Genomic DNA, 27,205 nt, shown 5'->3' with positions numbered 1-27,205 from the left:
AGCTGAATAAGGAAGAATAAAACAAGTGCTGTAAATAAAGACCATCCCTCCCTAGGCCTTTGTAAACTCTGTCCATTCCTGCAGGCTGACTCAGTCTAGCAGCTTTCTGTGCCTCACAGGCTCACACCCAAATCTACGGTCTCTGTCTTCTGAATTCTCTAAGAGGAAAAACAATCTTTTCCATTATATTGTGTTGCGGGGTTAAGGAGTGGGACAGAGTTAACTTTACATAACAACACGTACGATAACACGTTTTAGATTTGTGACTAAACCAGCGTAGGCAGAACACAAATGTTTTTGCTTTGGGTGAAGAGTGCCCGCACAGCCTGTTTTCCACACTGTCCCCCAGCAGGCAGGTTAGGAGCGGGTGAGAGGCTGGGAGGGCACATGGGTGAGAGAGCTGACCCAAACTGGACAATTCCAAATGATGTAAGGACTTGCTCAACACTAAAAGCTAGTAAGAAAAGTGTGAGGGCTTTGCCTTCCAGGGAAGCCATTTCTCAGAGACTGGGTGAGCACCAGGCTTGCTTGGGAGAGATGGTGAGTGGCCTTTGCATCACGTGGGTTTTCTTTGCTTCACTCATTAAACTGCTCCTACCTCAGCCCTCAAGAATACTCATCCTGATTGTCTAATTCTCTCCCATTGGGGAAGGAGGAGGGAGTGGCTGTGAGGGCACTTTTCCGCAGGCTGGGGTCACTCACCACAAGGCAAAGCTCTGAGGTGAGCACAACCTCCTTCTTCCAGAGGGGTGCATGTGCCTTGCTGTGCAGAAGTTGCAATGATGGGAAGCAAGCAAGGAAGAGCCATCAGACTCGGGCAAAAGGAGGAAGATTTACTGGGGCAAAAAAAATATCAGATATGCATGGAATGCTTTAAAGTTTATTTTCCTTTGACTATTTATGTCCCAAAACATAGAACTGTCAATATCCTCTCAGCCTTTCCAGTCTGCTGTGCAGACAGCACAGAGCACATCACCACCACCCTCAGCCATCCCAGCACTGACATAATGTAACCTCTCCAGCAAGACAGAAGAGCAGCGATTGTTCATTGTGGCTCCCTTCAGAGCAGGAACAGCTTGGCCATGCTCCAGTGCTTCATGTTTCAAAGCCTGATGCTGCAACGTCCCTGAGTTTGTCACTGTCAGCCAGGCAGATCCATCAGACTTGCAGGGCAGAGCTGCCTCCTTTGCTGGTAACACCTGCCAGCAAATCCTTCTGCCAAAGGATGGAAGTATTACTGTTGTGTCTTTTTTGTTTGTTTTTTGGAGGACATCATTCCCTTAAAGTTCCTACTTGTGACACAAACATGTTGAAGATGGGAGATTGAGCACTTCCATCCCAGGACTGTTACCCAGGTGGAAGATGTAGCCCCCTTGCTAAAAACAGCTTTCTCTGCAGCGGGGTAGACAGAGCCCAGATTGCTGTGCGTGGCTTTGACAGCACTTAAAGCCACTGTTCCCTGTGGCTTTGTGCTTTGGACCTTCCAGCTCTTTCAGCTATGGTATGATATGGACCAGAGCATTCAGAGGATCCTGTTCCTTGCTGAAGAGCATGTCAGCATCTATGGAAAACACTGCAAGAATAAACAAGCTGGTGCTTGTTTCAGGCTGCAAATGGCAACAAACCAAAATGGAAAAAGACTTGTCAGATCTGCTATTATGAAATAAGCAAGTGAGAGAAGGACTGAGACAAGAAACAGAATCAAAATCTGTTGGGTTTTTTTGTGAGAAATATGAATCGTTATTTTAGCAAAGCCTCCCTGTTGATACAGAATTGCACTCAGGAGCCTCCTGCCACAACAGGAGCTCTGCTTTGCTTCAGAACTATTGCTGCTCTTCATGTTAGCTCTAAGGAGTCAAGAGCTGCAAAAACAGCATTCCCTTCTGCCATCTGGAATCCCTACAACAGAGGAGCTATGGATTTGTGGCAGCAACATTCCCAGAAACTTCAGGGAAGGGATGTACAGTAGTTAGGGCAGTTGAGCATACAGCTCCCCTTGCTGTTAATAAAGCATCTTCTTCCTGTGGACCAGCCCCTGAGCAGCCCCTAACAACCCTCAGAGACTTCTGGCCTCAAATAGCACTAAACTCAGTACTAGCTGGTTTAATCCATCGAACTAATCGAAGCCTTGTTTTGCCCTTGTAGCCTGTTCTCTAAGGCAATCATGCCTCTTCCAACTTTGAAATTCCATTCAAACCCTGACAAAAAGTGAAGCTTTTTTCCCAATATATTATGTTTCTATAAATTTATTGGAAAAAAAATAGATTAAGACACATTAATACCCAGATGGCAGTGAACTCACTGGCTACTAAACCCACCAGAATCTATACAGGTTAAGAGAAGCTGCAAACACCTTAGACACAGAAACTACCAGATCATTATTTCCCCATATAGCAGAAAGTTAGGCATGAGGCTTCTCTAGACTACATATTCATGGAACTACTTAAAATAAATGAGGCCTGCAAGCCCCCTCTGCAGCTTGTCTATAGACTAGCAACGTGGCTGACAATGCTCCTTAGCAGCAATTTAAATAGAGAAACAAAGGAAAAGCACATCATGCTTGAAATAAAACATTAAAATCCCAGTGTGGCTCTCATACTGTAGTAACCTCCAGCTGCAGGAGTGGTCCTCCTTGTGAGGATCAAAGGATGCACAGAAGCAGGTGCCTTGCAGAGGCAAAGGTTTCTTTCTGGAAAGCTGGTCTCACTCTGCAGCATCAAGCTGGCCAGTCCCCTCTGCTGCACTGTGTATTTCCTACTGAGAGTGAGGACTCGCACCCAGCACCAGCTGAGCTGCCTATTTGTACAGATCACTGAGTAAACAGGCACCTCGAGTTTGGCCATGCTAGTTTTACCTTGTCTGCCTGACCAAATGACAGCAGAAAATTCCAATTCTTGAGTTTTGTAGGGGAAAAAGAACACCCCGAGAGCATGTCTCAGCATTTAACCCCAAATCCTCTATTAGCAAGCTTTCAGTGCTGTATTCCACTACCCTCCATCAAAAGTGACTCCTCTGGAGAAGCAGCAGCTCTTTCTTTCCTGTGGCTCCCAGCACACTTGATGCCTCCTCCTGCTGAGATGTCTAACCCCAGACAGGAGCAGAGCACCAACATGTGAACCTCTATCCATCTTCTTGAAGACTCAGCTCAGACCAGATAACTTCAAAGTACCCCAGACTTTCAGTCTCAAGCATCAGCAGACTCAACATGATTCATGCTTTTCCAATCAGCCCCATGGTCAGTCACTGGCTTCAAAACCTAAGGGCAACAGCTGCCTCAGCTCCTGCTGCTGGAAGACACTACTGAAAAAGAATATGGGAGCTGAATCAGGAACCTCTGAAACAAAAACTAGAAACAGTATGAGGAAAGTAGCAAATCCAGAGTCTTGTAGTTCGGGCCCAGTGGGAGGCATCACACACACTCACAGATGGGTTGTACCTGTACCAGCCACTTGCCCCCTCTTCAATTTGCTCCTTTTACGAAGGAAGTCAGGCTGTGAAGAAACCTAAAGAGCTTTTACATCCTTCTCTCTTGTGTCTAAAGGTTTGGACTTCCTGGGGGATTATTTTTTTTTTAACATACACATTTTGTGCTAGTCTGTAGTAGCATGCTTGTGCCTGTACAAATTCACATACTTTCTACTGAAGTCACTGGGTTAAATAAAAAACAGTCCTGGGAGTAACAGCTGGTAGCCAGAGCTCAAACTTACTCTCCATGGCTGTGCTGAATGTTGGACCAGGGTTGCACCCATGTCCCATCTCTTCATAGACTTTGGCATTCAGCGGCACAACTTGCCCAAGGAGGGAAACCTAAGGAGAAAGAGCATCATCCTCCAAATATAATCTCCATCTTGAGTGTTTTAAGGGTTAAAACCACCATGCTGAGAGCTGATTAACAGTTCTCTCCAAAGAACTATTGAAGAAGTAGGCACTACTTTCACACATGTCCAGCTGTGGCTTTGAGTCCAGGGAGAGGCTGTGCTTTGTGAGTGTTTCAGTAATGACAGGTTACAGGCACATTTGGAGCAGCACACCATGGTGTACTTTTCAGGCAATTTAGTACGGAATAAATGCCCAGATCAAGGACCTAGAAAAAGGCTTCATACAAAAAAAGCAGATCTCAAGCTGCTCAGCTGTGAAAAGATGGAGGTAATGTATAATATCTAAATTCCACCTCTGAATCCAGACAGGAAAGTGCACCCTGGCTCCCCATCTCAGCTGTATGGCAGATTTCCAATGGGAGAACACGTGCACTTGTGCACAAGGAAAAACCCATTAGTCCTAAAAGGGCCCCTGTAGCCCCACTCCAGGCAGGGCACAGCAATGAATGCAGCAACCCCACCACTACTGGAGTCACTGGGAACCTGACCAGACAGACTGGACAGGACTCCAAGCCATGCAGGCACTGTGGGGCTCTGGCAGACGGCTCAGACAAAGGAGCCTAAATGCCACACTGCTCTCAGAGTCTTCCCAGGGCTGGGCATAACATCACTGCTACTGCTAACTCCCAGTTTACCACCAAGATACTCAAAAGCTATAAATAAAAATAATAAAAATATCAAGCTTTAATGAGATAAAGTCAAGTCACTTTGCTTGATGAGGTTTAGGATTCTCAATTTTGAGTGGCACTAAGCCAAAATACCTTTTAAATACCTTTTTAAAACTAGGAGAATTATTAAAAATAAGGGGAATTTGTTTGGTTTTGGTCTTTTTTTTTTTTTTGGTTTTATTTTTCCAAGATGACAGGCATAGTTATCAAAGTTGAAAGCATTTACTGGAAATGTAGCAACTGCTTAAAATAGGAAACACTTCCTTGGTATTTCCTCAGGAAGGCTGAAGTTAGGCTCCATGGTTTACAGAAATATTATACTCCTGCATCACTATCAACTACCTGAATTGGAATAAATCAGGATGGTTTTGTCTGTCCTATTTCAACAGACATCCTGCATCCCTTACTATACATCTGTTAAAAGACAAGCAATGCAAGACCAAAGTTATTAACTTTGAGTGGATTATTTACAGACTGTTACTTTATAATTAATACACAATAAATCCACAGATGTGCAAATCCAGAGAAAAGCCCACAGTGAAAACTAGTAAACAGAAGTTTCAGTATTTTATTAAAATAGCATATTCAACCACTGTAACCAATAATACATTAACTTTATTCCCAGAGTATGCACAACACAGTAGTGATTCAAAATATCCTTATCCATGGTAATCAATGAAAATATCTCAAATTCAAGTGTACAACTAAACTAAACCTTTGAAAAAATCTCTCCTTTAAAGAATACATAAAGCTCTCATACAGAATTCTTTTAAACTCTTCTATATGCAGATGTCAGTATCTTTCACCTGACAATACCACTAGTTTTTTTCTTATGCATAGTAGAACATCTCATATTTTATAGTACCCATTTTATAAATAAATTGGCATTTTCCATCCCGTTTGTGTTTATCATCAGCTTCACAAAGAAACCAGTAAATAAAACTGTCAAGGACAGTCACAACAAAATGATCTCACATCAAGATATAAAACTTGAAGATACTAAAAGATGCTTCTACTCTATTTTACATAAAAAGACAGATTTAAAAAGTGCAAGGCAAGATTTGCAGGGAAAGGGAATATTTATGTTATTTTTAGGCACATCCACGTCTTTAAAGCAAGCTTCAGAATGAAATTCCAGTTCGTTCTTCATGATACCTGTTTTAAAGTCTCTCTCAAAAAAAAAAAATTAAAAAAAATAAAATTAAAAAAAATTACATCTGTCAAATGTCAAGAAGGGAATTTCCTGTCCAACTAATAGTCTTCAGTTATGTCTTGTTCTTCCTTTTTTCATCCTTGCAGGTTTTGGTTTGGGAATATACTGATTGTTCGCCTGATACTCCAGTTCCTTACGGAAGTAATGAATTGCTTTATTCAAACCTTCTTCCAATGGGACCTGTTCCCAAAAGTGAGGAGAGAATTGTATCACTCTAGGTTCACATCAGCTTATTTCACAATAGTATCTTTTATAACACAGCTATCACAAGGGAAACAGGGAGTCTCACTCTTAGCCAATCTAAGTATTAACAGCACCACATGCTGGTTACATCTCCTCAGTGCTGATGCAGCTGAGCTTTTTAACCAGCACACATATTTTCTGACATAAGTTGAAAACCCCAACAAATTTAAATCTCACACATGGTTATGATGGGCCTGTTTATTAGCCAAACAGACATGCATAATTCTAGTTTCAATTCCTAATGCATTGAAAGAGGCCAACACAAAGCATTTAAGCCCCTTCTGTTTGTAAGGATTAAAGATCCTCTTTTGCAGCATGGTATAAAGTTGGCATCCAGTATCTCATTTGATATTCTTAAATCCGATACAAATAATTGTAATCCTACAAATTGCAGTGTTTAAATACAGGCATAAAATATGGAGACAGGAACAACAGAGGAGCTGTTTTCACAGGAGCCATATGCTCTGACATGCTTGCTTGACACCATCACCCATACAGGAAGATAAAACAGCAGCACAGAAACTGCTTGCCTTGCTGTACCAATTCTATACTGCTACTTCAGAACAAGTTTTGTTATGGGCTATGCCAAACACAGAAGGCCAGAAATACTACAGTTAAACCTTCTGTATTTGCAACAATTTGCTACTACCCTTGTACTGTCAGTCTATCAATATCAAGTACCTCTGTGAATCCTTTCAGAAGGGTCTGGATCTTTTCCTATTATTAGGCTTACATTTACTACCTAGGTTCACATGTTTTCTGGAATGATTTTTGTCTGCAAATTTAAAAAATACTACAAACCATTGTGCTAATTATAATGGGGAGCTGGCTAAGAAAGTCACACTTTTTCTGGGAATTAGGCAGATCTTACCTCTCCTAGCAAACCAATTCCTATTGCTAGTGACAGGAATGAGGATTGCAGCAATCCATTAGCTACAAGCTTGGTAAGTAACTGTACCATATACTTCAAATGATTCACCAGGCTTACAGAAAGGTAAACATCTCATAATATGCAAGTGAAAAAGTTAAAATGTTAAAACTTTTCTGAAGATGGCATTAGGAATATATTCCAGTTACCATGTGGCCCTCCCTTAGCCCCCTCTGCCTCCTGGTGTTTTACCACACAGCAATAGTAATCCATCTGTACCTACCACAGGTTCCCAGCCAAGCAGTAACTTGGCTTTTCTGATGTCAGGTTTTCGTTTCTGAGGGTCATCCTGTGCTTCTGAGAGAAACTGGATTTCACTCCCACTGCCTATTAAAAAAGACATTGTGATTTATCATCTGCAATTCGCTATGCTTTGCATTTACATCTGTTCTACCAACTGGAGCAGCAGGTCTTTCTGCAGCTCCGTGCTTCATAATTCAACCACTGAAATGCTTTGCACAGACACAGGTGCACTGTATGCAACAGCTGGGTGATGATCCACCTGTCCCACAGCAACATGGGCTCACAAAGCATTTCACAAAGATTTCAGCATGGATTCACAAAAATTAAGTTACACTCACAGACCAGTCTACTAACCTTGCCTGTTTCAGTAGCTGAGGGCAGAGCAGTGGATATCACCTGCTTTGACTTCAGTGATGCTTTTGACACTGTCTCCCATAACAGCCTCACTGAGTGCTGGATGAGCAGTGAGAAGGACTGAAAACTGCATGGCCAGGCCCAGAGGGTAGTGATCAATTAGAGACTGGTAACTCATGCTGTACCCCAGGGGTCAATGCTGGATCAATACTGAATTGCTGATACACCAGAGCACTGTGCTGCCATCCAGACCTCGAGAAAGGAGGCTGGATAAAGGGCTCACAGGAACCTCATAACATTCAACAAGTTCAAAGTCCTGAATTTGGAGAAATACAGGCTGGGGCCAACCAGCTGGAATACAGCTTGGCAGGAAAGGACTGAGGATCCTGGTGGGAACCAAGCTGAATATGAACCTGTCACATGTGCTTGCCACAAAGAAGGCAAATGATATCTGGGCTGCAGAAGTGCTGCCAGCAGGACAAGGAAGATCAGCTTTGCAACTAATCAGCACTGATGAGATCCATATGGAGAACTGGGTCCAGTTCTAGGCTTCACAGCACAAGAGAGACAGGGACATACAGAATGAGTCCAACAAAGGGACCATGGTGATGATGAACGGACTGGAGAGGCTGAAAAGACCTGGGGCCCTTCAATCTGGAGAAGAAAAGGCTATGGGGAATTCAATCCCTGTGTACAAATACCAGAAGGGGGGATTAAGAAGAGGAAGCCAGGCTCTTTCCAATGGTGCCCAGTGACAGGATCAGAGATAGTGGGCACAAACAAACACAGATAGCCCAAGAAGGATGTGGAGTCTCTACCCTTGGAGATACTGAAAAGCCATCTGGACATGGTCCTGGGCTATTGCTGGTTCTAAGTTGCCCTGCCTGAGCTAAGGGGCTGGACCAAGTGACCTCTAGAGGTCCTTTCCAACCTCAAGCATTCCATGATTGTTAGCACTCTGGCATCAAAAGGGCATCAGTTTCTCTTTGTCCATCATCTCCAGTCTGATTTAAATAATCAAGCACTAGCTTTTCCTCAGAACAACACATAGAAAGAGGCCAGTTCCTCTAACCAAATCTAGCAAATAGTTTACATGTCACTTTAGAACTAAACTGTGCCCCTAAGTGGAATGGAACACATCAAGTTGTTTGTGAACAGACAAACAGAGGTGACAATCTATGGGTCTGATGGGTTTGGTGCTGTGATTTTTTCCATTTCCTTCCCTCATTTGTGGATTCACAAAAGTTCTCCAGGGGGAATAGTCTTATTAGAAACAATACATGCATCAGCTTCTGTGTTATATCTCTGAACTCGTCTTTTTCAGATCTTCTGGAATGTACAGACTAAAAGCCCTTGGTTAATGGCAGCAGGACATTTCATCTCATAAGGGAGCCACACTAGAAGATCAAGCACAACCATTTCCTTCCATTCTTGAGGGCTCTGATTTGCTACAGGTGTCAGAGCAAAAATGAGGAGGAAGCCACAGTTTTTTCTTCCTAGGTGCTGTCAACACTTTCAAGAATCACTGTTAGAAACAGTGAAAAGAACAGAGAAAGACTGTTGCCATAGCATGAGGTTTTTAATGGTAGTTGAAGGACCACAGCCTGCACAACTGTGAAGAACCACCTTCCTACAGTATTCCTATTGCAGCTAAGATATTATGCAGGACATTCTCATTCACATATTTTACATTTCATTTATGTATTGTCCTTGTGCCAAAACAAACAAAAAAATATGTCTGGACATTATAAAAATTAATGGGTATAGATTGCACAGATACACAGAAAATATATTCATTCTACTCGTCATGCAATAGTTTACAGATAATTGAGAGGATTTGGATTATCTTATTAATATTTAATAATATGATTAAATGCCTTTGATAAAATTATTAAGAAATCCAAAGACTAATTAAATTATCCACATATTACACACACTAATCAAGTAATAATTATCTAACTACAGTAAGTACTTCATAAACTTTATAAAGAATTCCTAATCATACTCACCAACAAGTTTTTTAATTAACTGAGCAAACTCTAGGATAGTGTGCTCTTCTGGATTTCCCTACAAACAAAAGAAATGCTCACTTCAATAACAATTAAACACCTTACAACATGCGAGACATGAGATGGTTCCAACAGGGGCATATTAAACTCTGAAAAAGCTAAACCTTAAACTTTATTCTACCTTGTTGAAAAAAATAAAAAAAATAGACTTTGACAAGCTCCTTACTCATGAGGAAATTTGTCCTCCATTATATTCACGTTGTAATTCAGTGTATGTAGAGAGGTGGTGCTCCCTGTCATCCCCCCCAAAAAAGTCAGTCTGTAAAGAGCTGGCAATCACAGTAAAGGCCTACGACACTGAGCAGCCCACACGGCCACATCATTTGCAAATCTGGATTCAAGGACTGTGCCAGCTGAGCACAGGTATCATAAAGAAATATGCCGAGTTCTTGGTTCATCCAAAGTTAGGAACCCAGATTCATTCTCATTTAGCTGCAAAAAACTGCTTCTGAATCTACTACAACTTACCTATCAATACATAAGGGCTACTTGCTTTTCTATACAATATTCCTTGCATTTTTTTTTTAACCAACTTGCACATAATTTCCTGATCAACATTTCGCAATCAAATGTGAACATTTTCTGCTAGCATTAGCTCACCTTCATCAGACTCAATTCCCTTCATCCCTAGCTTTCCTTATTTCAAAACTCTTCTTTACCACATCTCATTTGACCTAAAGCTGAGCACTTAAGATACATACAGATTTAAATACTGAGTTTTCTGAAGACAAAGCATGTGACAGAGTTTAAACATATCAGCATTTGGACAGAAACACAGAAATTAGTTCATGGCCACAGGAGAAAAGGAAAATCTAGTGAACAACTGCCCTGCAGAGTTGAGTATCTGATTTGGCAAAAGCTGGCATACACAAGAAATTTCCTGGGATATGCGTTCTTTTTCTATTATTAACTATACTACTAAGAATAAGGTGACAACAAACAGGACAGAACAAAAATCTTACTAGACAAGTTAAGTTCCAAGCACTTTAAGCAATATCACATTTTCCTCTAACCAGGATAGTATGAAATTACTTCTAATTATCTAGAGTTAAGTACTCCTTCAGTGCTTTTTTCCTACTGAAATCAGTCTTCATTTTTTTGGTGCACTTTGCACTTGTGACCACCCCCACATTTCTTTTAACCTTCATTTTTAATTACATACATCTTCTTGCTAAAACAAATTAAAAACTCCAGCAAATTTATCCTGTTCTTGGAACTGTAAGATCTCAGTATCTAGGGGATTAGTCTTCTTATTTACAAAGAGAGTACATGGAGAATACGTTCTTCATAATAGAAATAAGTCTTTTTGTTCCATTACTTTTTTTAGAAATCAGTATCAGTGACAAGGAGGAAAACAGAAGTGGTGTTGACCAGTGCACTGTAACTCAGGAGAGTGGAGCACTCATACTCACCAAGTTGACAGGACTGCTGACATTGCTGTTCATCAATGCCACCAACCCGTTCACAAGATCACTATAAAAGAGAGAAGAACAGATTGGGGCAATTTCCACTTCTCTATAAATAATATTCTTTATCAAAAAGAGAGCTGACTCCTAACAGCTCCAGTAAAGCAGATCAGACAGCTGAGGAATGATGAAATGAAATCAGATTTATATGGGTGCCTGTTTTTGTGAGTGTTTGTATTAAAAAATGATTAATATTTCCTCTTCTCTCCAGTATCCAAACATACCTGGATATGTATATAAATTGTATCTCATATGATTTCCAATGCATTTTAAACAGAATAGAGCAAGTTGTAACACAGAGGCACATAACACTACCAGCCTGCTTTGCAGCCTGTTGTTTGAATTGTCTTCTCGTTTTCAAAAATTCTTAGACCAAGTTTTTTAAAAACCAGTATTTTGGTGTTACTTTTCCTCAGCAATATAACCCAAAGTTATATTGGATTATTAGCCACAAATGTAGCACCTTGGCCCTAGACAAAGAAATCCAGATCCTTTTCATTATGACTTATAGTCATGAAAGGAATGAGTACTTTGACCTTGTGGTGTTTCTTTAGCATCTATTACCACTGATACTACTTTCAGCAGAGGGAAAGAACATTTTCAAGCAAAGAATACTTAAAATAACCCAGAAGTCTAGCATGGGATTTTTTAGCTTTTATTTGTGCAGTCTGCACACTAACCACAGCAGCCCCAAGGACACAAGGTGGCAGCATTGCATTAAAATGCAAGGAGTGACAAACTGTTCAGCACTAAAAATTTGTCTGTTACTTGCTGTCTCTGGAAGAGCATGTTTAGTATCTCAAGTAAAATTCTAAACCAAGGTTTTTCTCCTTGATATTTTTAAAAGCTTCTGTGTCTCCCTTCTGGAAGTAAAGCAACCTCCTAAGTGCTCCATAAGCAGATCAGGTAGGTTAGAAATGCTGAAATCAGATTTCAGTGGGTACATGTTTTTTTTGAGTGCTTGTATTTAAGAAATGATTAGTAAAAGTAAAGCAAATGCACGTGCATACAAAGCTGACCAGGCTAACTGAACCATGAAATAAATTATCAGCCAGAACAAATAAGGCTTACCTGACATACTGGAAAGCTCTTGTCTGAGTTCCAGGTCCATAGACCTAAAACCATATGAAAAATAGGAAAGTTAATATATACAGCAGTCCTCCCCAGCCCAATCATTTTTTCCTAAACATTCTAGAAAAATGTTTCTAGGACAAACACTTGAGACACAAGCTCAATGTTACAGGAATGGAAAAAAATGTTCTTGCAGAGCCTTTGGCAAAGTATCAGTTAATTGAAGATTGTCTTCCTCTTGGATCTGTCTCCAGTAAACACATCCCTAGGCATTTTGTTAACGAGAACTGTGCATGAAGGAAACCTTCTCAGGGGTGTAGGACAGAGTGATGCTTTGTCCTCTCCTGGAACACTGAAAGAAGGTGCAGCCTGAACTCAGCCAGAAAAGAGTGCCAAACATTTAAAGCAAACTTTGAGCTACTAAGATGTGGTTATGATGAGCAGTTTTGATTTGCTCATTAACAACAGCCAGCTTCAAAGAGACCACTAAATGTTAGTGGTCTCTACAAAAATTGTTGAGAAACAGCACCGTGTTTAAAGCATCAGGACAAAAAAAAAGAAAAAAAATCACGTGGCTCTAAATATTAGGAAGCAAAGGAATCTCTAGATGATACAACTCACAAAGTCACCTGTACAAATTTGTATCAAAACCTTAGAGGGGAAAAAAAGAAGTCTCCTCAGGTTACATGCTGGTACTTTGGAGCAAATTGCTGAAGTTCAAACAGACATTAATGTATACTTGAAGTGTACAGAATGGTACTTGATACCATTATTTTTTTCACAGTTTAAGTAAGTGCAGCACTAAAGTCTTTAGGACATGAATACTTATAGTCTGAAAGCTCTCAGTAGGCACATTTAAGTAGTGAATACATTTCAGTTTAACTGGGAACACATATTTTACCATCAATCTGCTGCAACAGAAAGGCTTTTGGAAGGACAGAAAAGAAAGCATGCTTGTTTTCCTCAAGGACAGAAAGAGCAGTACAATGGTACATAGGCCATCTGTTACTTGGTAAGCCTTGTGCTCTCCAAGGCTGATTCAGAGCCCAAAAGTATTCACATTTCAGTACACATCAGGTAAGTTCAGGGGTCTAAGAGCTTACCCAAAAACTGATTCAGAGAGGAACGCACCAGGGGCACAATGAGAGCCTGATGGACTCCCAAAGAAACAGGAAGCAGATTTCTGTATTTATATAGAGCTTCCTGCACTTAGCTTTACTTTTAGTATGTGGGATAAGTCTTACAGAACTAAGTATTTGTACATGATTTTTGCAAAGTCACCCATGTGGTTATCTTTCCCACATACAGGCAATGGCTGAAAAATACAATGAAGTGTCTATCTTTCAGTTTCTCTTTATAAATCTTTCCTTTATAATAACAAAACAATAATCATCACGTTTGCATAGGCCACAATTTCTACAACTCAGTGACACTGCTCTCTGAAGAGATTATCTACTCCATTTGAACAAGTACTCTGAACTGAGAGACCAAATACACAGAGTTTCTAAAGAGATCAACACACTTGGTATTGCCATCAGCCAAATTCTACGATGATGTAAGAAAGGTTTTTTGGGGTTTTTTTTAGGTATCAGCCACTGCTTATTGCTGATAATTAATTTTATTTGACCTGGTCAGCTAAAGAACTCTCTCCTTAGTTCTTTCTCAGACCCAGTAATTTTCAGTATCAGAGAGTTATTTTCTAAAGAACAGTGATGTTGGGCATCACTGAGCATAAAACATTCTATTTTAACCCCTATTACAATTATATTCTTGCTAAAGTTCAGACAGCATGACAATTATAGAAATAAAATAAAAGCTTCCAGTGTCCCCTCCCACAGAAGAACATGGACTCCAGACTTCTTTTATTGATGCTCTGAAATATTCCATGGACTGTATGTTTTAAAACAAGATAAGTGCTTCATATTTCATAAGGCTTCACAAGAGTTCCAAGTTAGTGTTTTCACTCTGTTCTTATAAAAGATTACAGTACTACTGCCAATAAAACTTGAGAAACTATGCATGAATTAAAAAAAAAAAATAAAAATTGACAGGCCAAATATGGCAATAGCTTGCTATATGCACTGGGGATTAAACCCAAAAAATGCAAATGTCTTCTGATCCTCTATAAGCAGGTAAATTTTCTAAACAGCATTTAGAAGCTCAGACTTTATGCCCAGGGATGCCATCTTGGAAACATCAACACTCATAAATCAGCACATGGCCACACTCATATTTTGATACAAGCAGATCCTACACGGATGCAAAGTACCAAAACAAGGAGCTCCACCTTCTTGTCTGCTTCTATTTGCTTAAATCCAATAAGTGAATTTGGGGAAACACCTGGGTAAGAAAATGAAACTCTTTCTGCAGGAATGGAATTTATTTTTTTAATGTTTTGATAGGAAAAAAGCACTGACCCACACGGTTGTGCTGTCTATGTGGTGCTGAAGGGATTCCTAACAAGGGTTAGGTAAGCTGGGTTCACTGGTTTAGTCAGCTACCCAAGACTAAGCCCTGAGATCTGCACTCTTAACGCTGATTTATATGGCAGACTAAACATCATATGCTCCAGTAAACACTGACCAGTATGTTACAGTCTGCATCACACAATAGCTACCATACACTAAGCACTAACAGTGGTTTCTACTGAAGCAGTAAATCTCTGGAGGAAAAAATAAATCTTTAGGAGAGGTGGAGAACACAGCATCACTGTGTTATTCTGAAGTAATCACAAGCCATGGAAATTTAGCAAAGGCTAGCAACACCTGAGTAGACAAGATTTATCGCTGATGACATTAAAAAATAATAACAAACTACCTAAGCAACCAAGCATTGCTGATAGCAAGCAAGCAACCAAATGCTGACCTCCAGAGAAGACCAATCTTTCAAGAATTATCAGTGTACTTGAGCAAGGTGATGTGCATTGCTTTGCAGAACATACATAATTTGAACTCCTTCCATTTTCTTTTTTTGAAAAGAGCTCTAGATTTCACTCCACCAGTAGGGTACATATCTACCACCACAGTTTTGCAGGGGATAACCACGCTTTGGCACTCTACTTAAAAAAGATTAAAGTTAGAGGAGATTTATCACAGGACACCAAGCTTTATCTTGTTTTGCGTGACTTATTCCCTGGCCTAAACTCTTCAATGCTCTATCCACAGTTTCAGATTTTGCTCTGCAAGTATTACAGCTGTAGGAGTTACCTCAAAACTTTTTTTAGAAAGAATGATGAAGTGCTTCTGCAGATTGCAACTGGAAGCCTTCTTTCTTTCTGGGAAAGAAAGATCAACCCCATTAACACAACACCTTCAGACTTGTCATTCCCTACACTTGGGTTTGGTATACTAGAACACTTCCTTTTGGAGGAGGGGAACATCAGTATTTTCTAAAATCTGTCCTCATTCTCAACATATCAGGACATGATATAAAGATGAACGGTACTTCATATCACCAGGAGGTTGTCACTTACTGTTAGTGGTTCTCCCTGGAGAGCTTGTAGGATAAAATTACTGACAACTCTTCCATCATTCATATGCATTCGAGGACCAAAGGTATTGAATATTCTGGCAACTCTCACTTCAACTCCTTCCTGTAACAAAAGAAAAAAGAATTGTTACTTCCTTAATAAAAGTGTCTTTCTCCCTAGAAGTGTAAACTCTCCCCTGTCAAAAAGCTTTTTAAGAATCCCTCTTTCACTTTAACATGCATTATTTTCTAATAATGAAACACTTCAAATCTCTCCTCATCCCTTCTGAAAAATGTAGTGCATATAGCAAGGTAATTTATACTATTTCTCAGTATTTGTAATGCAAATCTAAATCAGGGCTAGAACAGTTCATGATTTTAGCACATGTATTTTCTTCCAGGAAGAACTCGGAAGATTTTTCAGTAATACCTTTCCAGTAACAAATAACCTCACCAGGGACTTAGTTACTTTTTTTTGTGCATAAGTGAAGTCTCATGATCACCAGATACAGTACCAAGGCAGCATTTCCACAGATTACAAAAGTCTATACTTTAGAAAAGCTGAACGTGTCAGAGAAGTATCTTTTACAAAGGCCATAAAGTGGTTTTGTAACCCCAGCCAGTGTCTTCCAGTGCCCTTCTTATTAGGCTGTGTAAACGCATGCATTACAATCAAATGGTGTAGTTTTTTCCAAGAAACATTTTTATCATTTCCAGAAGTCCTTTCTATGGAATATTTTGCAAATCTTCAAAGCAAAAGGCAACTAATATGTGGAACCGTGTGAAATATGTGAAACTTTCGGGCCAATGCATTTTATCAGTTTTGTAGGCTGAAATAATCTCTCTCGAGTTATTCTGATTGACACACTCATTTGAACAAGCTGCAATTTATGACAAAGCTTTCAAGAAGGATGTTTGGCCTTTGTGAGCTTAAACAGGATACTGCTGAGCTCAGAGCAATAGGGTATACTTTAAGCAGATACATGCAACCATCTGAGAATGACAGTCACAAGGCAGGGAAGGAGGTGTCAACCTCAGTGCAGGCCTATGTATCCTCCTCATATTACCTGGTCTCCCACCTCCCAGAAAAAGACATCCTTGTATCAGTTACAGGAAAAAAATTGTCTGAAGCAAACTTTGTGTCCTCTGATTCAACTGAAGTCACAAGCACAATGTTCTGGAGTTGCAAACATTGCTTCAGAGGATACACAGAACAGCTTGTATTTTCCATGTATTTTACTAAGGCTTAGACCAATGCTTGCTCCTGTCTTGGAAGAGGGTGTATTGTTGGTACATCTGTGGCTGAAAACTGCAGCTCACACACACTTCACTCAGGAGAGTGGAAACACATTTTTCTTGAAAATAAATGTAGCTTCATGTACAAGAGACACTTGCAGAAAAATGTAACCTTCTCTCTTAGGTCTCCAAGTGATTAATAAACAAACAAATCCTCACAGATGCTTTGTGAAAGTAGTAGAACTAGCTTTTCCCAGGTGAGAGACAGGCAAAAGGGACACTCAATACATCACCTATTACTTGGTGTTGAGAAATCAGAAACACCAAGTAGTACAGGTAAAACCCAACACCTCCCAGTATGGAGAAAGTCAAACAACATTCAGTTCCATTTGGCTGCAAGTAAGATTTCATTTGTCACGATCAAACCTTGTTTGCAACTGCAACAAAATGGTAAACTAACAGTAACAAGGGAGGTAACTATTGTGCTCCAGGAAAAGATACACAGTCTTTACCCAGCAAGCTTGTATACACAACAGAGTCAAAAAAGTAACTTCGCAACATCCACAGACTCTGGAAAGAGCAGAAATACCTTTCCATGCAAAATGGAACTAATGGAAAACCTCCATGCATCAGCTGGAAACAGACTCTTTATTTCTTGTTAGCTAAAAACAGTACAGCAGCATAACATTTCAAATTTATACTTCCAGCAGCACATTACAGAACCATTTCCAAAGCCTTCACTGCATTAGGAAAGATGCACTCTTATAGAGCTGCTCCTTTGTTTCGCCCAGCACTTTATCTTAAGAAGGCCACTGACTTCTTCAGGAAGGGTTGTACTTCACGTGGGCTTTCCAGATACTGCCATTAACAGCAAGTGCAGAAAAAAAGGCACTTGGAAGCCAGTATTCAAGATAAAAATAACTCATTCAACAATGCTAATTAAGAAGCCTCTCTTGCACTGCACAAGCTACAGCAGCATTGTTTTCCAATATTGGTTGGAAACTAGCAAGGGATCTAGAAAAGAAAAACAACACATTCTCTATAGGCAGTTACTCATAGTCACAATGAATCCATTATTTCTTCTTCCTTCTGTTTATTCACCTCATCCCACTGTAATGTTTTTTTTAAAATGAGTAACCTTTTATTTATAGTATCCCATAGCACAGCTTTTCTCTGCAGCCTACTGCTTTGAAAAATCTATTTTCTATGCAGCTAATTTTTCATTTGCCTCTTTAAAACTGTCAAAAACTATCATCTGTCTTCTCAAAAGAAACTCTTCCACAGACAAAAAGATTTTGGAGCCAGTAACTTAAAAATCGTCATAACTCTCATTTTGCTATTTCATGAACATCTCATTTCAAGTGATCCTTTTTATATGTTGAGTAACTCTACTCCTTTTTCTATTAATTGTCTGTGTCTTAGCTATGTCCTGTTACTCCGAATATTATCAGTGACATGCAGTAATGACTGACTACCTCTACCATATTCCCATTATCAAAGTCAATTACTTCCCCAGGTTTGCAGCAGTAACTCATGTACAGTATTTTATTACATCCTAGAGAAAGGAAAAAACCCCTTTGGCTCATATTTATACTGGTAAATGCAAGAGAGCTTGAAATTTATCCCTAATGATGAGATAAAATGCTATCAGCTGCCTTCTGTCCTCACAGTTCAAGCCAATGCCTTCCCACAGCAGATTGATCAGAAAGAAAATTCCTTGAGCAATCAAAAAAAAAGAGCCTGAGAGCAAAATCATAAAATGCAGGATTGTGGACTAGCAAAACACTTCAGTTCACTCTATTATTTATCAGTATCAATTTCTTCAAAGAGGCAGTGCCTGTACAGATGAAAAGAAACAGGAAAGAAGCAGAAAAGATTGTTATGGCTTATGGAAATACCTCCTCTGAATAAGTACTCAAGACTATTCTATAGCTGTCACTCAAAATGTAGCAGTAATTATCCAATCTCCCCAGCAAAACAAAGCTGTCCTTGGTTTTCAGCATGAGTCTTTTCCAGTTACTTAGTTTCAGAGATCCCAGGTCCAGAAACTATCAAGGGTATCAAGGATGCTATAACTCCTTAATTTAAAAAGACATATTTTAATTTTATAAGCTTTTTTTTAAGAACAAATATCTCCTTGTGTTGACTGTCTTAGAAAATAGATCAATACAATTCAAATGCCAAGTCTTTTTAACCAAAACAATTTGAACATGGTATGTTGTGGCTGTAATTCACAAGGATATCAGGCAAGCTTCTATTAATTACCAGTGCTTTCTCCTTTGCCAAACGTGGATCTGTCTGAAGAGCAAGCATGAGTTAGACCTCCCTCCATAAAAAATCAGGAACGGAAAAGCTATAAATGTCTGCTCTCCAGCAGACATTTTAACTGGAAATTCCATTTTAACTGGAATGCAAAAAAATCTGCTGGGGAGGTCTAGACAGTAGCAGGGGTATCAGTGTGACCGGATACAAATCTTTACCAATGTCTCAGCCAAAATTACTTGAATTGTTGTATTCCTTGCTCTAATAGTCACTTTCTTACTGATTCATATTCTTTCCCTTGTGTTTCATAGATCATTAACTCTCAAAATTGTTCCCAAACCTCTGAATTGCAACCACAGCAGAATCACTACCACTGTGTACACTGGATCCATCTATGATGTGTTTAAGCTACAATACTCCACAATGAAGCTGGGTCCAAAGAATTTTATTTACACATGCTGTCAGTTGTATTAAAAAAATGCCATTAATACTCTGTTACTAATAGCTTTTTAGTATAATTTTGCAAGAACGGTGATGCTGAGATCCCAATTTCAGAAACACTAAAGCGCCTGAACAAGCTAGGAAGGACAGCCTCAATCATCTGACTCTATACTTTGGGCATAATGCAGGTCCCTGAACACAACCTACAATTTTACAGCTGTTACTGTGCTTATAGTTCAACACCTCAGCTATTCTAAGGCAATTCCAAAACTAGCACTTAATGCAATAGCTGTATCACAACCAAACCCATTTCTTACCACCAAAGCTTTCAGAGTCACACAGCTGGTATGAAAAAATGGATGAAGAAAGTGGAAGGAGAAGAAAAGTTTTCCTGTAACATTCCCTAGTGACCTGAAGTGTTGCTTCAGCTCTGGAGAATTTCCTTACAGGTCAGTGGTATAGGAAAAGAAAGAAATCTTGTTCACAAAACACCCTTAATATGCACAGCATTTAAAATGCTGAGTATCTTTATTTACAACACAGCTATGCAGATGATGCAAATCCCTGCCATGAGGGTAGTATCAGATTCTAGTCAGTATTTAAATTTAATCCAGAGCATTGGAGTAAACATTAATACCTACACTTCCAGGTAGCTCCAGAATGCAAAATGCAATTTTTAAAAGATTAAACAGATAACTGAATAGCAAGTCCTAACAAAGCATAAAATTTACACTGAGATACTGTGTGCTGAAACTCCCCTCCCACTGCTCTTTCACATGATAAAGTCAAGAAATGCTTAATTCATAGGGCCAAAATAAACGAACAGAACAACACTGCCAGCAGAAAAGAATGCACTAAGAATGCCTTGGTCAGGACAGGCTACTGAGGAATTGTAATTAGCCAATTTTGACTAGATTCAAAACCCATTCAAGCAGGCTGTCTGGAAGTACAATGCAGAAGTTTAGTTTTACTTCACATTTTTTGGAAACACTATTAGGTATTTAAGCTACCTAGCAATGTGCATAATGATGTCAATCTTTGTACTAAATTACCAAAAAATGCAAAATAACTTTGCCTATTTCTTCTTTTTATTGAAGCAGAGAGATTCTGGAAATATTTTAGCCTGAAATACTGCAAATCCTACTGTTTGGGGCTAGGTCATTCCTACTGAAAATCCTCTTAAAAACACAATGCTTATTTGCATAGAGGAAATCAGACCTTTTCAAAAGGTAAGGTCTCCTCCACTAATAACAGTGTATCACCTAAATACTACTCACCCCTCTCTTTTCCCCACAGCAGCTCAAGAGTGTTTCAGAATATATATGAACATAGGCCAAGCTTGGGCAGACTTCATTAACCCATAACAAAATACAAGAAATATGTCACAGAGATGCCTCTAGGACAGACAGTTCATCTGCATCTTGAGTTTTTACTTAATGTATGTGATGTGTTCCACCTTACAAATCTTTCCTATTCATTATAAATCCTGCATAAAATTTACGAGATGCTATCATGACTCATGATTTTAAGATACAGCCCATGATTTTAAAAATTACCTACTCATGCCTTTCTGAAAGAATACTGCAGTGTGTACCACAAACTTGCAAAAAATGCAATACCCTACAGCACAAGAATTTCTCATAAAAACTGCAGTTTTCAACTGCAAATGGGTTTCCAGACTGACAAAGGATATTTTACAAGAGTGAAATACCAGAGACATCATCCTGAACAAGAGCAGTATCACCATGTTGGACCTAAAATGATCTAAAAGAGAACAAAGGAGACAACCTCTGCCTAGTAGAAAATGTCTAGTAGAAAAGATAAGACAAAATGACTACACTATACTAAAATATCACCTCTTAAAATCTTACCAGACTTCAGCTTTATTCTGTTTCCAGAATCACTTTTTTCAAAAGAATCACTTTTCAAAAGCACTTAGAATTTTATAATTTAAAGGTTTAAAATTCTATACAATATACTGTGTTTGATTTATACTTTTGTATATTAAGGCTGCAAATAAAAAAAATACTGATACCATTTTCTTTAGTATGCCACATTTGCTAATTGAATAGTCTCCTAGAGCCTAGCTGAACCACAATTAAGGAAGATTTACATACAGGTAAAGAGTCAATGCTACGTTAGTTAATGATGAGCTTCTACCTGCTAGTTAGTAAACACAAGGACTCTGGCATGTATAATTTCTTAAACATATTCTAAATTGCATTTTTATCTTCACGTTACTGTGTTTGTCTAAAAACATGCATTACATAGCTAGGTATTATTAAGGTCTGTATTTATATGTGCGTAATTTTAAGGCATTTCAAAGGTGCTTAAAATACACTGCTTCTATAGAAGTACTCATTAAAGATCTTCCCCATTCTTACCTGTATATTCTGATTTTGATTATTCTCCTTCAACATTCCACATTTATCTGTAATGGCACTATTCAATACTACTGACTTCTCAGCGCACTAAGGTCACCTCAGTTTAATTTGTTTAAAAACTATTCACTGTACTGAAAGACACACCTTTTAAGAAGACTAAAGCACATTTTCTACAAGAAGACTGCTCATCTAAAAACACACAACAGATGGGAGCAATAAAACCTTCCCATTAAAGAAAACAGATTTTGCAACAGGATAAGTGTTCCTACTCAAGATGTTCTCTGTTGCCTTTCTATCCCTAAATACACATATTCCAGTCTTGCCATACATTGGCCTTCAATAATTACAGAAAAACCACTGAATCTGATGCAAGTTTAATACCTGCTTCATGTATGCATAGCACATGGTCTCTGCAACTCGCTTTCCTTCATCATAGCAGGCTCTTGGACCTATTGGATTCACATGCCCCCAATAATCCTCATTTTGAGGGTGAACTTCAGGATCTATGGGGAAAATAAAACCCACTTTAGATTATGAAATATCAAAAGATTATTATATATAATGAAACTTTCAGTAGAGCATTTGCAATATACAAGTCAGCAGAGCTTCTCTGAATTCTGCATTTTAGAAAATCTTACATTTTAACACAATGTCTTTAAAGTTACAATCACTGAAACCATGAGAACGGCAGTGGCAGAAAATGAAAGACTAGTAAAATAACTGAATACAAGCAAAGAATAGCCAGCAATTGCTTTCCCTAAAAGAGTGTGTGAACAGAGGGTTAAATTCAACTCTTCTCTGCAAAGGCAGAGTACCCCAGGGGCATAAATACAACTTTTACCTAATGTGCTTCCAAGGAAGCATTACAGGTTATGTAGGGAGCAGTTAGGTAGGAGGCACAGGTTATGCAGGAAAGTAAAGCATATTCAAATTTCATAAAATACAAAACAAGGAAAGAAAAATGGAGAAAATAAGGATATACTGCATTTCTTAAAGAGATAAGAGTGATATACCACAAAGTATTTAACATTTCTATTTTACCCTAAGCATTTTTACTAGTATCACTAGGCACAATCAGGTTAGACAATCCTTTGGTTTAATCCAATGTAGAAGTTATTGATCATAAAAAATTGAACAACCAAACAATAATCACCAAGGAACCTTGATGGTGTGTGCTTTGTATGCTAGAAAAAAACCAAACATTTGGTTAAATTTCCCACGTTATTGTCTATAGGACAGTATAATTTCTACTGGGTTTAAAGTTGGCATACATTACTATAGAACTTCCTAGTGTTGAAAGCTAATTTGTGAAACAGCCTTGACAGTCAGTTCTGATCAAACCTTCTTGATTTTATGCTGCTCAGACATGATTATGAATGAATTTGAGCCACATGAAAGGCACAGAGCAATGGTAAATGCATCTAAGTTTTACATGACTATAAAAGCCCATAGCAATCTTGAATGGGCCTGGAAACATGCTGTGGGAAAGGAGATACTCCAGAAGGGAGTTTCTTCAGTTACAGAAGAGTCCTTGGGGCTATAATTCTTCTCTGCAGAGCCTGACCATGGATAAACTAAGGCTTGGGAGGCAGTAGGAATGCTGCACATCCTCAAGCCACTTTGACCAATCATCTTCGTGATCTCCTGCTAGGTAATTTACTTCGAATCTCCTGGACTGAAGTAGCTCCACCAAAAGTGTACACCTAGAGGCATGTTCTTCGTCCTTCCTCACTTTTTGGTCACAAAGTTTTGTATCTTGTAACACAGGTGGCCATTTTTTGTTTACCTGTCTGTTCTTTACAGCCAAGAGCCAAATCTACTCCCATTGAGCAGGGTACCGCACCTGTGGATCTCCACTAATCTTGCAAGACTGCTATGATCAATTACATAAGATTTCAGAACAGAAGGAAGTTTTTCTAGCAGGCACAGGGTCTGTTGCATACCTAAGGAAGTACTACAGATTCTTGCTGCATCCTGTCACTGTTCTATCCATCATTCTTCCACTCCCTCACTTCTAACAGTAACGTGCTGCCAAATATTACATTTTAAGAGACACCAGAAGAACCTGCATGTACAACCAGTATTTTCTTAGCTTGGAGGTTATGTCCTTTGTGTCTTACACATCAGGGCAATTGCTAAATCTTAACAATACAATTCCTGTGTGATGGGAAAAAGATATGCATATTTACTATTTAAATTATCTTTCTTCTCAGGTTTTCGTTACGACATCTGGACTTTAGAGTACAACACTCAATTTCCCCGCAAGCCCTTTGGAAAAAGAGATGTAAACTAGGACACAGGAAGGATACAGACAACACACCACCAGTCTCCTGCCACCACTCTTGACTAGATACATAAAGCAAGCACTGTAAATGCCCTTCTCACATTTTAAACTGTAAGAAGAGCATCTCCTAAAAAAGTAAGCTAAGACAGTGATGAAAATCTATCATTCTGGTATCTGACAGAAGATGTGTAAATATACTTTTACACAGTCATATCTGAAGAGCTCTAAATACTGTTTTATTCTTACCTCCATAAACCTCTGATGTAGAGGCCAGCAGCAGCCGTGCTCCAACACGTTTAGCTAAACCTAGATTTTGGGCAATGGGGAAAGAACATAATTAGTTCAACAATCTTTCACTCATGCTAGTTGTTTTAGTGTGATCCTGTTCTGCATGTTTTTAAAGAGAATTTGATTTCTCTCACTAGGCAAATTTAGCTGAAAATGACATCCACAGCTCCCACTTCCAAACTAGAAAACTTAAGAAACAGCAGAGCAGCACCTGCATGTGATGTGTTTGCTCTGGGACTAACATTTGCACTGAATCCAGATCCAAGAACTTAACCTATTGCAATCTAAAAGCCAAGGAAGCATTCCAATTAGGAAATCAAGATCTTGAAACAACTTAGTATATTATGATTACCAAATCCTTCTTTACACAGATTAAAGACAAGCTATGTAAAGAAACTTATACAGAATAACATGTTATACGACAAAAATCAGTAATTTCTTCTTTCTTACGCCCTTTTAAATTGCTTGGATGACCCTACCCATCACTTGAGATTATCCTGCATTCCATGGCAAATGAAGCAAATCTCTCACCTGTGTCATTCTGGTACTTCAATAGCTTCTGAATTACTTGATTCTCTGAACAGTACTCTCAAGAGTATCACTCAAATAAGAAACTCAGCTATGCTGATGCCCAGGAGTTCTTCTGACTCATAATAGTTCTTAGGATCACTGACACTCAGATCAGTCTCCATCATACCAAATGGCACAGAGATGGGAGGAAAAAGTAGTGAAGGCCTGAAGTCTTCTTTTCACAGACCCATTCTCAGCATCAAAACTAGCAGACATAGCTGAAAACATTGCCTTGTAATTATCCAGCATGAAGCTAGACATTAAACACTCTTTCAGAATTTGCTAGCCAAGGCATGCACAAGAGGCAAGAGACTGCAGTATTCCTGATGTCTGGAGTTTAAACCAGTGCAGTGCCACCAAGTCCAAAGTCTGCTGAGGTGGGAAGAAACACTCACTTATAGTTATTGTGGGAATGTTCCACAGTCACCAAAGTGTAAACTGTAGTTATGAGCACAACAGTGCTATAAAAACCCCATGCTCTTAATTTTTCCTGTTACTTCTTACTTAATTATTGCACACTCCATAGCCAATTTACAGGCATAAAGTTCTTGTGCTTTGAAAGCCATGCTGTCAGTGTTCATTTGCAGATATATTTAAAGAACAAAAATCTTCAAAGAGGGTAAAAATAACCCAACTTTCTTTTGCTTAAATAAACAACTTTTTAAAATGTACAACTCATTTGCTTCATCCCTCCCTCTTCCCAGCAACTACGTCAGGATTATATGATGTCTAACCAAGTTAAGTAATAAAAAAAATTCCACTTACCCAGCATGTTTAATGTTCCAATAGTGTTGGTCTTCAATGTTTTTATAGGATTATACATGTAATTTGGAGGAGAAGCAGGAGATGCTAGATGATAGATCTGGTCCACTACAGAAAAATGGAGGAGATAACATTATTGTTTTCCCACATGAGATATTAAACGAGAAAGCATTGAAATCAAGAAACAAGTATTCCTTTGTGCACTCCTAGCACTTACTGTGCTGCTACCTACAGATGATATGTACACAAACCTGTTGTAACTCTTAGAAGAACTTAATTTTTAGTAAAACAAAACCTAGAGCATAATGTAATATATCAACACTATTGACATGGATATAGATGTCTGTGTTGGTATTCACACTTTTCCACTTATAAAAAATTTATCTGAGTACTTCAGAAATGTTCAGAAGCTGCGAAAGTATTCACAGCGTTCTGTTATACTCAAGTTTTTAAGTGGCTACAAGCTTCAGAGTATTTTTCTAAAATAGGCTGTGAAGCAAAAATGGTACACATTTTTTCAATATGAGGAGAAAGTTTTTGGGAAAATTAAATACTGTATTTTTATTTCTAGACCATCTGTCAATAAAACATTAATTTGCTTTGTATCATTTATATATTAAATATTTATGGCAAAATATAAGCACGCAACTTTTGTCTTTTTTTCCAGTTACTTTTTTTAAACATATGCAATGCTTTGGATAACATTATTTTTGCTTTAATTAAAAAAATAAACACACAAATCAAAACTCAATACAGAGATTTCAGCACACTCAACCACTCCCTGTTATAAAACACAACTAACCAAAGAACTAGTTAAAATGCATTGTCTGAGATGACTGAATGTTGGAGGTATTAGAAACAAAAGAGTGTTGGAAATAAATTTGTTAAATTATAATAAAAACAAAACAATGAAAACTGGATTCATTTCCATAGGCAGTATCTGATATTGAAAAGCTCAACCTGCAAGACTTTCATAACATGACTGTTGTAAATATGCAGATGTCTTTCTGTCTTCTATGTAACTTGACTCAGAGCAAGCCAGAACAATGTAAAAAAAAAACCACCCATGGATAAATACCTGCAAAAGCAAAAATTAAACATAAGCCCAAATGAGATGTTTAAGGAAGAAGAAATCCCCTGCACCAAGGTCATTCAAGAAAAGCAATCAAAAGGTGAGGTAATAATTAGCATGGCCTGATAAAAGAAAGGAAAAATAACTTATTTGTATTTTAAAAGTTAGGGGGTTTTTTTGTTTGGTTTTGTTGGGTTTTTTTTAAAAAGGCTTGACATTGAAACCAGAAAGAAGCTGGAAAAGTCAAAGCTAGCTGATATTCTGCAGAAAAAACACTGTGTGTCATGAGGCTGTCTTGCCCTAGA

General features: G+C 38.7%; 1 protein-coding gene across 2 annotated transcripts in view; it reads right to left on the bottom strand.

Moving 5' to 3' along the window:
- Positions 1-5,089: 5,089 nt before the first annotated feature.
- UXS1 (UDP-glucuronate decarboxylase 1) overlaps positions 5,090-27,205 on the bottom strand; it is a 55,550-nt gene continuing 33,434 nt past the window's right edge. For both annotated transcript variants that reach the window (XM_015640151.3, XM_015640159.3), the window contains 9 exons: positions 25,832-25,936; positions 24,455-24,514; positions 22,306-22,427; positions 15,606-15,725; positions 12,134-12,177; positions 11,009-11,069; positions 9,537-9,594; positions 7,154-7,257; positions 5,090-5,939 (listed from right to left, as the gene is read on the bottom strand). In XM_015640151.3, coding sequence (XP_015495637.1) covers positions 5,808-5,939; positions 7,154-7,257; positions 9,537-9,594; positions 11,009-11,069; positions 12,134-12,177; positions 15,606-15,725; positions 22,306-22,427; positions 24,455-24,514; positions 25,832-25,936 — 806 coding nt within the window. In that variant the 3' untranslated portion in view covers positions 5,090-5,807. The remainder of the gene's footprint in view (positions 5,940-7,153; positions 7,258-9,536; positions 9,595-11,008; positions 11,070-12,133; positions 12,178-15,605; positions 15,726-22,305; positions 22,428-24,454; positions 24,515-25,831; positions 25,937-27,205) is intronic.

This window comes from Parus major, chromosome 1 (assembly GCF_001522545.3).
Source record: "Parus major isolate Abel chromosome 1, Parus_major1.1, whole genome shotgun sequence".
In the NCBI taxonomy this organism is placed as follows: Eukaryota; Metazoa; Chordata; class Aves; order Passeriformes; family Paridae; genus Parus; species Parus major.
The sequence above is the reverse complement of the archived record's forward strand: the minus strand, read 5'-3'. Positions and strand labels throughout refer to the sequence as shown.